The 15606-nt window shown below is 44.9% G+C and overlaps 1 protein-coding gene across 1 annotated transcript; it reads left to right on the plus strand.

Annotated features, from left to right (window-relative positions):
* Positions 1–583: 583 nt before the first annotated feature.
* SOD3 (superoxide dismutase 3) lies at positions 584–13082 on the plus strand. The gene is made up of 3 exons (XM_030191242.1): positions 584–866; positions 10519–11285; positions 11606–13082. Exon 2 carries the CDS (start codon positions 10534–10536, stop codon positions 11239–11241), a length of 708 nt encoding a protein of 235 aa, XP_030047102.1. The 5' UTR covers positions 584–866; positions 10519–10533; the 3' UTR covers positions 11242–11285; positions 11606–13082.
* The last annotated feature ends 2524 nt before the right edge of the window (positions 13083–15606 follow it).

Below are 15606 nucleotides of genomic sequence, written 5' to 3' on the forward strand. Positions count from 1 at the left end.
CCTACCACCGTGAGGTCTGGCTACGCCCCTGTTTGGGAATTGGATGTATGTGCAAATGTATTAAAAAAGAGAGTATGCATAGTGAAGGAATTGAAAAAGAGAGTATGCATAGTGAAGGAAACATATTGTGCATAGAGAGAGTATGGCGATTGTCAAGGGGCTTTGGGCAAAGGGTATGGGGGGAGGCATGCAAGGGGTACAGTTTGTTCAGAATAGAACCTAAGCTAGGATAGGGTTTTTGTTTTACTTTATGTTGGTATGGTATGGTGTGCTGCCTGGAAAATAATTTTTAAAAAGAAAGAAAAGAATCTGGCTGATCAAAGTTTCAGAATTTTTTCAGAAGGCTCCTAACATTCTTTTAGTTTTAGTTAGTAGATCTGTTTTGCGGATAAAAACACCATGAAGAATTTACAAGGTAAACAGAATTCCTTCCTTCGTGTGATCAACGATTGGAACTCAGTCAGCACTGTAGCTAGCCTATTTGCCTAAAGAAACCTCCAACGTAGCCCCTATGACTATATCCATGAAAGGAAGAGCCAATTTGAGAGGCTAAATGATTTTAAAAGGGTGGTTGTTGTTGCTTTTTTGTTCATGTCCGAACTTGGCCAATTTCTGTTCTCTCTCTCTCTCTCTCTTTGACGTTTCAGTTTGGCAGGACAGTAGGTGCGTTTCTCAACTACTTCTCCCTCTCAGCTCTTGTCTTGGCACCTCCCATTATCCCAGAGTTATCCAAGACTCGCAAAACCTTCTAAGTGCTCTCTGTTCTGCATTTTGCAGAGTTCTAGCAACCTGCCAGCTACTTTCCTTGATATTTGCGTCTAGCAGAGAACCTGTGAACTTGTTACGTGCCTCTGGAACATTCCAAGGTAGGAAATTAACAACTAAGCCGTTTCCTTTTTATTTTAAAACTTGGGATGATTGAAGTTTTTTTTGTGGTAGCAGCTGCTGATTTATATATATATATATATATATATATATATATATAACTAGGATTTAATGTTGCACTGCAAGGTTTAAAAAAAAATCCACAGTGATTTTTGTTTTAAGATAAAATTCATGAAATGCTTTTCGATTATTCTGTTTTATGTATATGTCTTGCATTCAGTAAGCAAACAAAGCCTGTTTTGAAAGTGCAGATTATGAAAGGCAAGGAAAACGCTGGCAGCTCTGGTTCCAATAGAGAAGGATCTGTCTCCCTGTTTATTGCAGCTTCAAAGTGGTAAAGTAAGGGGTTGAATCCTCATTTAGTCCAGCACAGCACAAGATAAGATAAAATAGTAACCCCCCCCCCCCCAAAAAAAAAAAAAAAAAACCCCCAAAACCTGACTGTATTATTCAGAGTGCAATATTTTGGGGGTGGGAAGCGAATTCTTCATGGGACATCATAAAACCCACCACTTTACACTTCTCAGACAATTCTGAATAAGCTTTAACGACGCTCATCTTTTGAAAATTGAACTCTGGTATGTTAACTTCACCCTGTTTTCTACCATTTTTATCATAGCTTCATCACAAAATGAAGCTTTTAGGTGACTTACCCTTCTCAACTTATTCCTAAACCCACTTTTCTACAGTCTTCAAGGTGTAGATAAGCTTTTATGGTCAAAGTACTCCTTTGTGTGTTCACATCATTATATAATACATTTACTATAGTATTTTGTTCTAATTCAGTGTTCATTTTCTGGCTGACAAATTCCCGGCCTCTGGTGAGTTGCAGGGGTGGCTGAAAAAAGTATGGGTGGCTGTGGGTACAGGGAGGGAGAGAGCTGTGTTTTAAAAACATAGTAAACATAGTAGATGACGGCAGAAAAAGACCTGCACGGTCCATCCAGTCTGCCCAAGAAGATAAATTCATATGTGCTACTTTTTTATTTGTACTGTCCTCTTCAGTGCACAGACCATATAAGTCTGGCCAGCCCTATCCCCACCTCCGAACCACCAGCTCTGGCACAGACCCTATAAGTCTGCCCAGCACTATCCTCGCCTCCCACCACCAGCTCTGGCACAGACCCTATAAGTCTGCCCAGCACTATCCCCGCCTCCCAACTACCAGTCCCGCCTCCCACCACCAGCTCTGGCACAGACTGTATAAGTCTGCCCAGCACTATCCCCGCCGCCCAACCACCAACCCCGGCACAGACCGTATAAGTCTGCCCAGCACTAGTCCCGCCTCCCAACCACCAGCCCCGGCACAGACCGTATAAGTCTGCCCAGCACTAGCCCTGCCTCCCAACCACCAGCTTCGCCACCCACTCTAGGCCAAGCTCCTGAGGATCCATTCCTTCTGCACAGGACTCCCCTATGTTTATCCCACGCATGCCTGAACTCCGTCACCGCCCTCATCTCTACCACCTCCCGCGGGAGGGCACCCCAAGCATCCACCACCCTCTCCGTGAAAAAATACCCCCCGACATTCTTCCCAAGTCTGCCTCCCCTCAATCCCACCCCATGCCCTCCCGTTCCACTGCCCTCCCATCCCCGGAAAAGGTTCGTTTGCGGATCAATACCTTTGAAACACCTGAACGTCTGTACCATATCACCCCCGCTTCCCCCCTCCTCCAGGGTACACATGTCCAGGTCCGCAAGTCTCTCCTCATGTGTCCGCAACGCAAATCCCATACCATCCTCACAGCCCCTCCCTGCACCGCTTCAATTCCTTCCACATCCCCAGCAAAAAAGTGGATTCTGTGGAGGGAGGGAGGGGCTGTAAAAATATGGATGCTATGGGAGCTGGTAAAATTACGATGGTATTTGTGTACAGGGAGGGGAGCTTCAATATTGGTTAAATTATGAGAAATAAGCTTGCAGAATTTACAAATTGTTTGCACAGAATTTTGTTTTTGTTGTTTTTGTTGTTGTTGTTGTTGCAGAATTCTGGCAGGAGTAATAAGAATAGACATACTGGGTCAGATCAATGGCCCAGTATCCTGTTTCCAACGGTGGCCAATGAGGTCACCGATATGTGGCCGAATCCCAAATAGTAGCAACTTTCTATGCTACCAGTCCCAAGGCAAGCAGTGGCTTCCCCTGTGTCTGTCTCAACAGCAGACTATGGGCTTTTCCTCCAGGAACTTGTCCAAACCTTTTTTAAACCCAGATATGCTAACTGCTGTAACCGCATCCTCTGGCAACAAGTTCCAGAGTTTAACTGTTTGTTGAGTGAAAAAATATTTCCTTGTATTTGTTTAGAAGTATTACCATGTAACTTCATTGAGGGGCTGTTTTACAAATACGTATGCACTAAACGCTATGCACGTATCCATTGTTTAGCACATGCTACTCATTAGTGTGCGCTAAAAACGCTAGCGCGCCCTGAATGTTCCCTAGTTTTATTACTTTTTTTGAAAGAGTAATAAATAGAAATTAATCAAAACAGAAAAGAAAATAAGATGATACCTTTTTTATTGGACTAACTTAATACATCTTTTGATTAGCTTTTGAAGGTAACCCGTCTTCTTCAGATAAGAAATAAAAATACCTGAGAAGGTTTTTATCTGTGTAGGCCCCACACACCCATGTTCCACAGTGACTCCCTCATTCTCTGCATGATGGCCGCCTGCATGTGCCTCCAGTGCCTCTAGCCCATTTGATTTCAACATGTCAGTGTTTCCGATCTGAAGAAGGGTTGCCTTCAAAAGCTAATCAAAAGATGTATTAAGTTAGTCCAATAAAAAAGGTATCATCTTATATTTTTTTCTCTGTTCTGATTTATTTCTATTTATTACCTTTAAAAGTTTACTAACATGGCTACCACACCACTTTTGAAAGAATTAAAAAAAAATCGGTTCACTTTTACCTGTTCTAAACCACTCAGGATTTTGTAGACCTATTATTATTATTAGCATGGATGGGGGGTAGGGTAGAGAAGGGAAGGGCTGATGCTGGGCTATGGGGTTGAATGGGATAGGAGAGGGTAAGGTAGAGAAGGGAAGGACTGATGTTGGGCTACAGGGATGGATGGGAGGTAGGAAAGATGGGTAGGGCTGATTCTGAGCTATAGGAATATATAGGGGGGCAGGTTGGGTGGTAAGAAAGAATGGGTAGGGCTGATGTCAGCCTACAAGGAGGGATGGGGGTAACAAAGAAGAGTAGGGCTGATGCTGAGTTACAGGACAATTTAAAAGTTTTGGTCCTTTATTCTGTAATTGATGAGGGTTGGTCTGTGTTCTGCATGTGACCGAGGTGACAGATTCTTGTGGCTTGTGAGGGGATCTGTATCAGTCTGACTTGTTTGGCTTTTCCAATGGGACACGTATTGCTGTTGTGTATATTCACCGCTGCCTTTTTAAAGGTGCTGTTATTGATATTTGTGTGTTCAGAATTGGTGGTGGTAAGGTTTGCAACATAGGCTCCGAGTATTTATGAGGTTTATGTTGATGCAGGACACTTGTTGGGCAGAGACTGTTCATTAGAAATCCTTCATCAAGTGCACTCTAAGGCATTATTTAGGAGTATCCCAAGAAATGCTACTCACACCTATATACATAGTGCCCACCCATACTAGCTCTGGGCCCACCCAAAATGTCAGGTCTGGCTACGCCACTGAATATATGGTAACCAGAATTGCACACAATACTCTAGGTGTGGTCGCACCGTGGAGTGATACAGAGGCATTATAATATTTTTTTCTTATTTTCTGTCCCTTTCTTAATAATTCTTAGCATTCTGTTTACTTTTTTGGCTGCCACCACACACTGGGCAGAAGATTTCAGCAACATGTGCTGAAAACAGAACACATTTCTTAAGACCTACATTAGCGAGAGTGAGAAAATGCTTATCTTGAGACTGAGAGGGAGTGGAGGAGTGGCCTAGTGGTTAGGGTGGTGGACTTTGGTCCTGGGGAACTGAGGAAGTGAGTTCGATTCCCGGCACAGGCAGCTCCTTGTGACTCTGGGCAAGTCACTTAACCCTCCATTGCCCGCCGCATTGAGCAGGGAAAGCGTGGGGTACAAATGTAACAAAAAAAAATATCCACATGAAAGTTAAAATCATAACTACAAAGTTATTGATAAGTGTAACCACTGTTCCTGAATCACTACATTGGCTGTCTACCCTCTTCTGCAGGTTGTTCCAGCAACTATTCTCCTATAAAAACATTCACATTCCCCCCCCCCCCCCCCCCCCGCTCTCTCTCCTCCTCATGACCTCCATTAATCAGACAAATTGATTGTCTTTGTGCCCTTCTCTCTCACTAATGATTGACTCTGCACTTCATTCCTGGCTTAATGTGTCTGCAGTGGCCTTCTCAAGCTGGTGCATTATTATTATTTTGAAGTGGAGGAGTAGCTTAAGGGTTAGCACAGTGGGCTGGGAAGCAGGGGTTGAAATCCTGACACTCCAAGGTGCCCATATTCAGATTGCGGGAGTTAGCCGGGCTGACCCCCATAGTTGGTGCTGAGCCTGGATATTCAATGCCGCGCTGTTTCTGGTGACCTGCATTGACTATCTGGTTTATTTTTGGCTGGTTTAAACATAACCGGCAAAACCATTATTCAGTACAGGCCAGTTTAAGTTTAAACCAGCCAAAGATACACCTGCTATTTCGGCAGCCTAATTTGGCCACCAAACTTTAGTTGGCAGTGTGCTGAATATTAGCGGATAGCCAGTTATCTAATATAATAATTTGCTCCTCCAACGTTCCAATGTGTGTCACTGGGATTGTAACCACCTGCTGACGCCACTCCTCCAACGTTCTCCGTCCCCCCTCCCTCCCAGTTCCATGGGACCCTGGAACTGGGAGGGAGGGACAGAGGGAGGGGGGACCCTGGAAATGGGAGGGAGGGGGACACTGGAACTCGGAGGGAGGTGGAAGGGGCAGGGGAGAGATGCTGCACATGGATGGATGGAGGGGGCAGGGCACAGAGGACGTTGCCTGCATATGGATGAATGCAGGGGAGGGAGGGGACCCTGAAACTCAGAGGGCGGGAGGGAGGGGGAACCCTGGAACTAGGAGGGAGGGGGAGCCCTGGCACACACTCTCATGCACACACACACACTAGCACCCAATCTCACTCTCTCTCTCTGTCACACACACACACACACACACACACTCGCACATTCACTCTCTCTCTCTCACACAGTCACTCTCACACACACACTCTCTCAAACATACACACTCCGAGGAAAACCTTGCTAGCACCCGTTTCATTTGTGTCAGAAACGGGCCTTTCTTACTAGTATTACATGGTTATCTGCCAATCACTAACTGGCATTATTCAGTGGGCGATAATGGCGATGTCCTGCTGAATATTGCCGGATAACCGGTTAAGTGCCATTTAACTGTCCAGAAGCCGTTCTTTGCTGGATAAATGGTTTTTAAATATCGGGTGTCTTGTGATCTTGGACAAGTTGCTTCTCCTCATTGTCACTTAGATTGTCAGATCTCTGGGGACACAAAATACATACCATACCTGAGTGTAATTTACCTTCAGCTACTATTGAAAAGGGTGAACTAAATCCTGCCCCCCCCCCCCCGCCATTTTTTCTATAGTGCTTACAAAGGTATATGCAGTGATTTACAAAACCACATTAAGAGAGAGTCCCAGTTCCTTGAATCTTGCAATCAATACAGACAGAAGAAAAACACAAATAAAAGCCAGTCAGTGAAGATGGAACATCCAGGTCAGATCTTCCCTACCATGACCTTCCCAAGTTAAACATTTATATCAGGGGCGTAGCCAGACTTCGGTGGGAGGGGGGTCCAGAGCCTGAGGTGAAGGGGCACATTTTAGCCCTCCCTCCGGTGCCGCCGCCCACCCCCCCGGCCGCCGCCACCACCACCACCAACTTTAACCCCCCCTGCCGATGACCCTCTCGACCCCCCCCTCCTGCCACCGCCATAGTCGCCTACCTTTGCTGGTGTGGGACCCCAACCCCCGTCAGCCAAGGTCGTCTTCTTCCGGCGCAAGGCGCCGGAAGAAGAGGACCTCAGCTAGCAGGGGTTGGGGTCCCCCGCCAGCAAAGGTAGGCGACTACGGTGGTGGGGGAGGGTTGGCGGCGGGAGGGGGGGTTGAGAGGGTCATTGGCAGGGGGGTCCAGGGCCAAATCTACGGGGGCCCAGGCTCCCGTGGCCCCACGTAGCTACACCACTGATTTATATTCTGTGGTGCTTCCTAAAATGAGTAGTGCCACTGAACATATGCGTGGCTTCCAAGATCCTCTCAAGGAGTGTCAATATCCACACCCTCATCAAAGGAAATGCACAGCAAGCTGCCTCAGAAATAGCTTCCACACTCTGCAGCTCACGCCTAGAGGAGATAGGGCTAATGTAAGATTAACTTTACTTCAGGAAGCAGGTGAAAGCCTGCACATGGCAGCTAACCTATCCACTCACCCTGCATCGGGACTAGCATACCGCACACCCAGTACCTCATACCTTATTCAGTTGTTCACATAGATTGCCTTCAATTTAGTCACTCATTTCTCCCAATGTCTCTGTGCTACCCATCTTTTCTGTCTTTATGTTTCAATTTCTGCACTGAACTTGCCCCCCTCCTCTTTCACCATCTGCCTATTAGATGTTTCAACGTATCGTAATGACAGTGTGAGTTTCATATCCACATTATTTGAATGTTCTAATGCATGCCTGTTAAGGTGTGCCATTTGCATTTTGCTGACATTGTGTTTTCATATTTATGCCATATGAATGTTTTAATATGTTGCCTATAAAAGGTTTCATTTGCATTGTGCTGACATTTTGAGTATCATATTTGTTATATAAATGTTTTTCCATGCTGCCTATTAATGGTGTTTCATGTGTATTCTGCTGACATTAGTTACACTTCTGTTGTATATATATCGGGTATTATATCATGAGTTCGCTGTTGCAAGGATTTAATTTGCCTATCTCCAAATTTTACCTCATTGATTGAGTTATTTATGTTAAGCTATACCTGTTTGTACACAGCCAAGGATGAATCTCTTCATAAAAGTGGTTAATAAATCCCAATCAATAATTTAAGCTATATGTTTCAAATTATACACATTGCGTATCTGGATTTTGAATGAACTACTTTTTCAGTACTGAAATAACATTTGAAGTTGGATAGGAAATAAAATGAGCTAAGACAAATCACTAACCCTATTAATATAACTACACTGGGCTCCTTTTTCAAAAGTGAACCAGTCAAATGCTCAAACAGCACACTTGTGAGTTTTTTGTTTGTTTTGGCTGGGTGCTGTAAGCCACACAGTAATAAAATTACAGCTGCAGAAATGGCTGAATGTAAAATCGTCAACAGACAAAAAATCATCTCCATAAAAACTGGAAGATGGCTAGAGGGTCACCCAATATCTTAATGGAGAAAAAGGACCCCAATGAAGCAAAAGTGGGTCCTAAAACAACTTGGGGTCCCACAAACCAGCTACCCCCATTACTGGTCCTAAAATAATCCTCCATATACAAACGATGGTGCACTATAGTCCAAAAAAAATCACAATTTGCACTTACAAAAATTTCTTAATAATCAAATAACGGCCAAATATTCAAACTATTAAATAAAGGCATAAAGTGATGTACGCTCAAAATCCAGTGCAGCATAATACTCCATGATTGGTTGCAGTTAAAACTCACAGAGCTGATTTTCAAGTCCCGACAAGGTTGCTTTGTTTCGACATTCGGCTGCTTCAGGGGACAGTCAAAAGAGCATTGACCGTCCCCTGAAGCAGCTGAATGGTGAAACAAGGCAACCTTGTTGGAACTTGTTACTGCAGCACTTGTCTGTGGATGAGTTTCTCTCCATCCTAATTATTGTATGACTATAAAATCAGCAATCGTTAACCATTTTCGCCATATTTTGTTTTGCTCACCCTTCAAAATTTAAATCTCAAATGTTTCCATCACAGAGCACAGTGCAAAAGATTTCAGGGTTTTTTTTTTTCAGTTAATTTGGACATTTATATCCCTCCTTTAATTTTCAGATTTTTTTTTTGTTTTGTTCTGTTTACACATTTACTGGTCAATATTCATATAACAATTTAACCAGCCACAAACAGCCACTGATTGGTTAAATCACTTGGCAGTTAACTGGTTATCACTGCTGAAAATTAGCAGTTAGTGCCTATGTGGAAGTTGGCTATTTTGGGGGGGTTCTGGGGCAGAGTCAGAACTTGGCTGGTTATGTGCTGATACTTAGCACTTAACTGGCCAGGGTAACCACGTAAATGGACTGTGTAAAATGGTCCCATCTTTGTGCGGCAGCATACGGCTGGTTAAGTGCTAAATATTGCCTTAACTGGCTATGGAGTCTTTTTGCAGAGTTGTGGTAAAAAGTGGCCTGCAGTAGTGGTGCATGGGATTGTCACATACCCAGTGGCGTAGCAAGGGCTGGGCGGTGGGGGCGGTCCGCCCCGGTTGCACGCTGCTGGAGGGTGCAGAGAGCAGCCATGCGCCTGTCAACTCTGCTGGTTCCCTGCTCCCTCTGCTCCAGAACAGGTTACTTCCTGTTCCGGAGCAGAGGGAGCAGTAGAGCTGACAGGTGCGTGGCTGCTCTCTGCACCCTCCAGCAGCCAAGAATGCACCCGGGGAGGGGGGGGCTTGATGCGCCGAGGAGGGGGGTGTCATTGCGCCGGGGGGGGGGCTTGATGCACCGGGGGAGGGGTGTCATTGCACCGGGGAGGGTGTCATTGCACTGGGGGGGGGGGGTCGTGCTGCACCCTGGAGGGATGGACGCCGCTGCACCCGGGGTGGGGGTGTGCGCAGCGGCGATCCGCCCTGGGTGGCAGCTGACCTAGGATTGCCACTGCACACACCTAGGACACATTTTACCACGGTGGTAAAAAGCCTTTTTTACATTGTGTCCTTAATGGCTGTGCACTAATTTCACAGAGTGCGGCCATTACTGCCTTAAGCCTTACCGTCACCTATTTACTTGGTGGTAAGGGCTCACATGCTAATCTGGTTGTAATCAGGCAGTGTACAGCAATGGACATATGCTGCCTGATTACCATTGGACACGCCTACTCCCCACCCTAGAAAATATTTTCTATTTTCAAGCGTGGGAAATGGGGATCCCTGAAGCCAGAACTTCCACAGGGTGTCTGGCCACGCCTATTGGTAGTGCTACTTTACTGCACGCTACCTGTGTGGTAGCCCTACCGCCCTTTAGAAAAATGGCCCCTTTGTGTTAGCCAGGGCCACATAAAGCAGATATTCAATGCTGAAGCCCGGACATGGTGCAGCAACGCCAGCAAAATGCTCACTGCCGCCGCCCTTGATTTTTAAGAAAATTGATGTTAGTACTCTAACCCGCTTGTTTACTAAGCCGTGCTAGCGCCTACACAGCCCATTCAACTCTGAATGGGTTATGTCGGCAATGTCGCACAGCTTAGTAAACATGGGGGTTTGTGTGTTACTGTGTTATTGCATTTTAAATCAATTTTGTATGCTCTAAACTTTTTCACTTGCACTAGCAATGCACATTGCTGCTGTCTAGTGTACCTTAAACCTGTTTTTGTTAATTAAAAAGTTTCCCTGCTTTCTCAGTTGATTCAGTAGCCTCTTGTATTCCTGTTTTGCAGGTTTTAAATTCAACAATGTATCAATCCTTCTGTCTCATTGCTTTCTTGGCGCTTTCTCCACTTGATATTGCTGGAGATGAGGGTAACAGCACTGAAGACGAGCAGCTCAAGGACATAAAGCAAAAAGTGAATGACCTGTGGTTAAACCTGCTGCCCCCACAAGCTTTCATGACCGGTCGTGATCGAACTGTGTATGCTGCTTGTGAATTGAGACCCAGCTCTAACCTAGAAGCAGATGAGCTAACGGTGACAGGACAAGTTCTGTTCAAGCAGATTTACCCTCATGGGAATCTGGAGTCAGTCTTTCTTCTGGAAGGGTTTCCCACTATTGACAGTCAGTCTGGTAGAGCCATTCACATCCACAAGCTCGGAGACCTAAGCGAAGGCTGCGACTCTACAGGGGGCCACTACAACCCTTTCAATGTTAATCACCCTCGACATCCAGGTGACTTTGGCAATTTTGTTCCTGTAGATGGCAAAATCAGGAAACGCAAGGGAAATCTTCAAGCCACGCTCTTTGGCCCATATTCTGTCCTTGGCAGGTCCGTTGTGGTACATAAGCAGGAAGATGACCTTGGGAAAGGAAATAATCCAGCCAGTCTGGAAAATGGAAATGCAGGCAAGCGCTTGGGTTGCTGTGTGATTGGGATCAGTAGCAGCAATCTTTGGGAAAAAGCTGTCCAAACCCTTCAGATGGAGAAGACCTCAAGACCCTTCAGATAAACACAAACCATTGAGGAATAGAGAAATACCTGTCCAAACAACAGGCGTCAAATACAAGAAGATCTTCACTTCGTCTTTCCAATACTCCAGTGCCAAGAATTGGAATGTTTTGCCGAAATACTTAAAACTACAACTGGATCACCAACTGTTCAAGAGGCTGCTGAAAACTCACCTATTTGGATTGGCCTACTCCCCCTACACTCTTACCGATCCCACTTATCTCTGATACTGTTATGCCCCCTTCCCCTTCCTTGCCTAATTGTCTCTTACCATATCTCTTACTGTATTGTTATTTTACTTAATCCTATGTGAGCCACATTGTGCCTGCATGCGTGGGAAAATGTGGGATACTATAAATAAATAAATAAATGCTACTGTGACTGCATTTCAACTCTTGATATCGAATGCTGGTCCTTACTCTGCTTGTCTTGCTGACTGCCAATACTGTAGATGCTGTGATCAACAAAGAGCTATTTTTATTGAAAAGCAGTAGAAAAACTGTTGGCTGAGTTTTCAAAAACACTTTAACAGTACCTGCTATCTGAATAAGTGCTGCTGACCGGGGACAGCCATCAATTTTCAGTAGCATGCTGCTGAAAATTATTACAGACTACCTGCAGCTGGCCAATATTCCTGGAGTAATCTGTGGGCAGAGCGAAAGCGGCCTCTGAAGTTATTCTGTTAGTAGCAATATTCAGTCTTCTAACCTGATAACCTATTTGTTGTCCTTACTTTGGGCTTCTTTTACAAAGCCGCAATACCGATTCTCGGTGCGGCAAATGAGAAAAATCCTATTCAATTCCTATGAGCTTTCTCTCATTTGCCACGCATGAATCGCTAGTGCAGCTTTGTAAAAGAAGCCCTTTACCTGGATAGTTAGCTATCTGGACACTGGGATAAATATTGTTGCTATTCAGATTGTGGAGAACAAAAAAAAGAGCTATTCAGATAGTGTCAGCACTGACTGCACTACACGATATTCAGTGCCATCAAATATCCAAATATAGGTACTGCATATCCATTTTTTTTAAGCCACAGTGGCTGGTGATTAATAAAATGAATATTGACTACCCTGGCTGATGTGCCGTATCTCTCAAGAACTAGACCCGCCTGTTGCAAATAGTTCAAATAATGTAATATTTCAACATTCAGTAGCATTTGCTTGGAGATGACGCAGTCTAACTTTTCCACTTCCCAGCTATGTGACAGTTGGCACTCTGCTACTGTAGGCCTGCTCGCCAACCCTTAAGCTTGACAAGTCTGCAGCTCAGTCATTTCCTTCCCTATGGATCTCGCCACTGTTTGAGCAGCTGGTGGGCCTGTTTCTGCTTGCATTCATCACCAGGAGACTTGCACAGCACTCCCCCTTGCAGTAACCTAGGGCTCTTGTGCCACACTGATCTGCTACTACTCGCAGGGTCTTTCTGATATCCTGCTCTTAAGTTCTCCTTCCATTGGCCTGCAAAGGCTAGCTCATGATGGAATGCCCTAGGAAGAAGAGAAGTGGTGAGGTCCAGTTTGAGGGGGAGTAGTATGCAGTAGGGTCTGGCTTTGAGGGGGACAAGGGGAGGAATGTCTGATGGGGGCTTGGGTTGTGAGGGAGGGTTGTAGGAGTATTTACCTGAGATCACACCTTTGCTGGTCTTGGCCTATACAAGCCAAACCATTCTGTTATAACAATATGGATTTTATAGCCTGTGGCCTGCATGCATCTGTAACCATCAGAAACCAGCTTTGTTACAAAAAGGAACATTACTGCTGAGCTTACCACGATGACTTCATCCAAGGACATATTATTTGTTGCAACTTAGACCAGTTATCTCCTGGGAAGAATGGAGGAGAGAGACACAGGTGGCTCCAGGAGTATGGGATCCAACAGGGAGGTTTGCATGCCATCAATAACAGTTTCATTGCTGTAAAAAAGGCCTCTCTTCATGACCATGAAGCTGGCTGGACATTATTACACCATCTGTGATTGGTCCACAGGTATCATCTGACCCATGGATGCCAAAAAGTTGGACTGAAGAAGAAAAGCTGAAGAAAGAGAGAGAACTTGCAGGATAGAAGGCTCTGAGAGAGAGAGCAAGAGACTGATTTCCTAAACACCAGTGATCTGCGTACCTTGTAACAAACTCACAAGGTTAGCTCAGCTATAATATACGACCTTACCTAAAGACTATCCAGCTTATAATCGAAAGTAATCGCCGGCTATTTCCCGACACAAATCGGGATACGGCCGGCGATTTCGCAAAAGCGGCGAAAAGCGTATAATTGAAAGCTACATTTGTGATAGCTTCGCTGGCGAAAGTTGAAAGGGGCGTGTTGGTGGCGAAGCGAAGGCGGGACATGGGCAGGCTTGGGCGTGGCTACCAGATGGCCGGCTTTCGCGGACAATGGAAAAATAAAACCCAGTGATAAGCAGTATTTCGCCGGGTTTACTTGGTCCTTTTATTTTCACGACCAAGCCTCAAAAAGGTGCCCCAACTGACCAGATGACCACCGGAGAGAATGGGGGATGACCTCCCCTTACTCCCCCAGTGGTCGCCAACCCCCTCCCACACTAAAATTATTAAAATACAAACCTTTTTTGCCAGCCTGTATGCCAGCCTCAAATGTCATACCCAGCACCCTGACAGCAGTATGCAGGTCCCTGGAACAGTTGTTGTTGGTTGCAGTGGACTGCAGAAAGGGAGAGCCAGGCCCATCCCCCCCCCTACCTGTTCCATTTGTGGTGGGTAATGTTGAGCCCTCCCAAACCCCCCCAAAACCCACTGTACCCACATGTAGGTGCCCCCCTTCAGCCCTTAGGGCTAGGGTAATGGTGCACATTTGTGAGCAGTGGGTTTTGGGGGGGATTTGGGGGACTCAGCACACAAGGGAAGGGTGCTATGCACCTGGAAGCTAATTTGGTTGTTTATAAAAGATGTTTGAAGTGCCCCCTAGGGTGCCCGGTTGGTGTCCTGGCATGTGAGGGGGACCATTGCACTACAAATGCTGGCTCCTCCCACAGCCAAATGCCTTGGATTTCGCCGGGTTTGAGATCGCCGGCAGTTTTTTCCATTATCGCGGAAAAACAAAAGTGGCGATCTCAAACCCGGCGAAATCCAAGGCATTTTGCCGGGCCACACCGTATTATCGAAAAAAAGATGGCCGACCATCTTTTTTGAAAATACGGTTCCGGCCAGCTGTTGCTCCGCCACCAAAATAGATCGCCGGCGACCTATTTCGCCGGTGACGTTCGATTATTCCCCTCCACGCCATCTGCATCCAGAATATAGATCTCGGACTTTATTCCTGGACTGAGAGACTTGCTGAGGCTTCAGCTTGAGTCTCAGAGGAGGAATCCGCTTCTTTACCATTGGAGGTCTGCCACAGACTGCAGGGTGAGATAACAGGATTTACTACCTATTAGGGGATAACTAGTTCTTGGCTTTTGTATGAGATAGAGGGGTTTTATGTCATGACTTCTGATCTGTGAATTTAGTTGCTAATTGTGTATTTTGCATAAGACGTGTGGTGTAAGTTCGCATAATAATCATTAGGATATCAGTATTGTGATTGGTTATGTAATCACTGATTTAGTTAGTCCATTAGGATAATCATATATCATTATCTATATTTTGGTGATAATCTATTTTTATAGCAAGTTATTTTGTAGTTTGCTTCAGAACTTATATATATATATTTCTTTACCTAATAAATAATATATATTCCATCATTGGCATTGTTCCTTTTTCCAGCACAGCTAGCTAGCCATTGGGCCAAAGAGGTACGCTTCCCCTAGATACGAGTCCAGAATAATTGCTATTTAGTAGTGTTCTGTCAGCTAAGTACCTCTGAATATATATTATCAACCACAATTCAACTATAGGTTCACTCGCAATAATTAGTTGTAATAAGTATAATATACAAATTTTTCAACAATTGTTGCATCAGTAACACTCAATCTTTATTAAATACCTGTATAAATTTTTTTTTCTCTGTTCACATTGTTGTTCATGTCAATTATCTATTTATTTATTTATTTATTACATTTGTATCCCACATTTTCCCACCTATTTGCAGGCTCAATGTGGCTTACATATAACCATAAAGGAATTCACCAATTCTGGTATGAACAAATACAAGGTAATGACAGGTAGAATAAGATTCGTATGTGAACAGACGCGTTAGGGAATCGTGGAGAGGAAGAGTTACTTTATGTCCATTGTGAGCTATAGTTTTGAAGAGAGGAAGAGTTATTTTGTGTTTATTCCGAGCCTTGGTTTCATTGTGTTGCAGGGTTTAGGTATTTATGTTGGATCGGTAGGGTATGCCTTGTTGAACAGGTTCGTTTTGAGTGATTTCCGGAAGTTTAGGTGGTCA

This window comes from Microcaecilia unicolor, chromosome 2 (genome assembly GCF_901765095.1).
Source record: "Microcaecilia unicolor chromosome 2, aMicUni1.1, whole genome shotgun sequence".
NCBI lineage: Eukaryota > Metazoa > Chordata > Amphibia > Gymnophiona > Siphonopidae > Microcaecilia > Microcaecilia unicolor.

Excerpts from the sequence above, each read along its gene's own strand:
- SOD3 (XM_030191242.1), top strand. The coding sequence starts at position 10,534 with ATGTATCAATCCTTCTGTCTCATTGCTTTCTTGGCGCTTTCTCCACTT.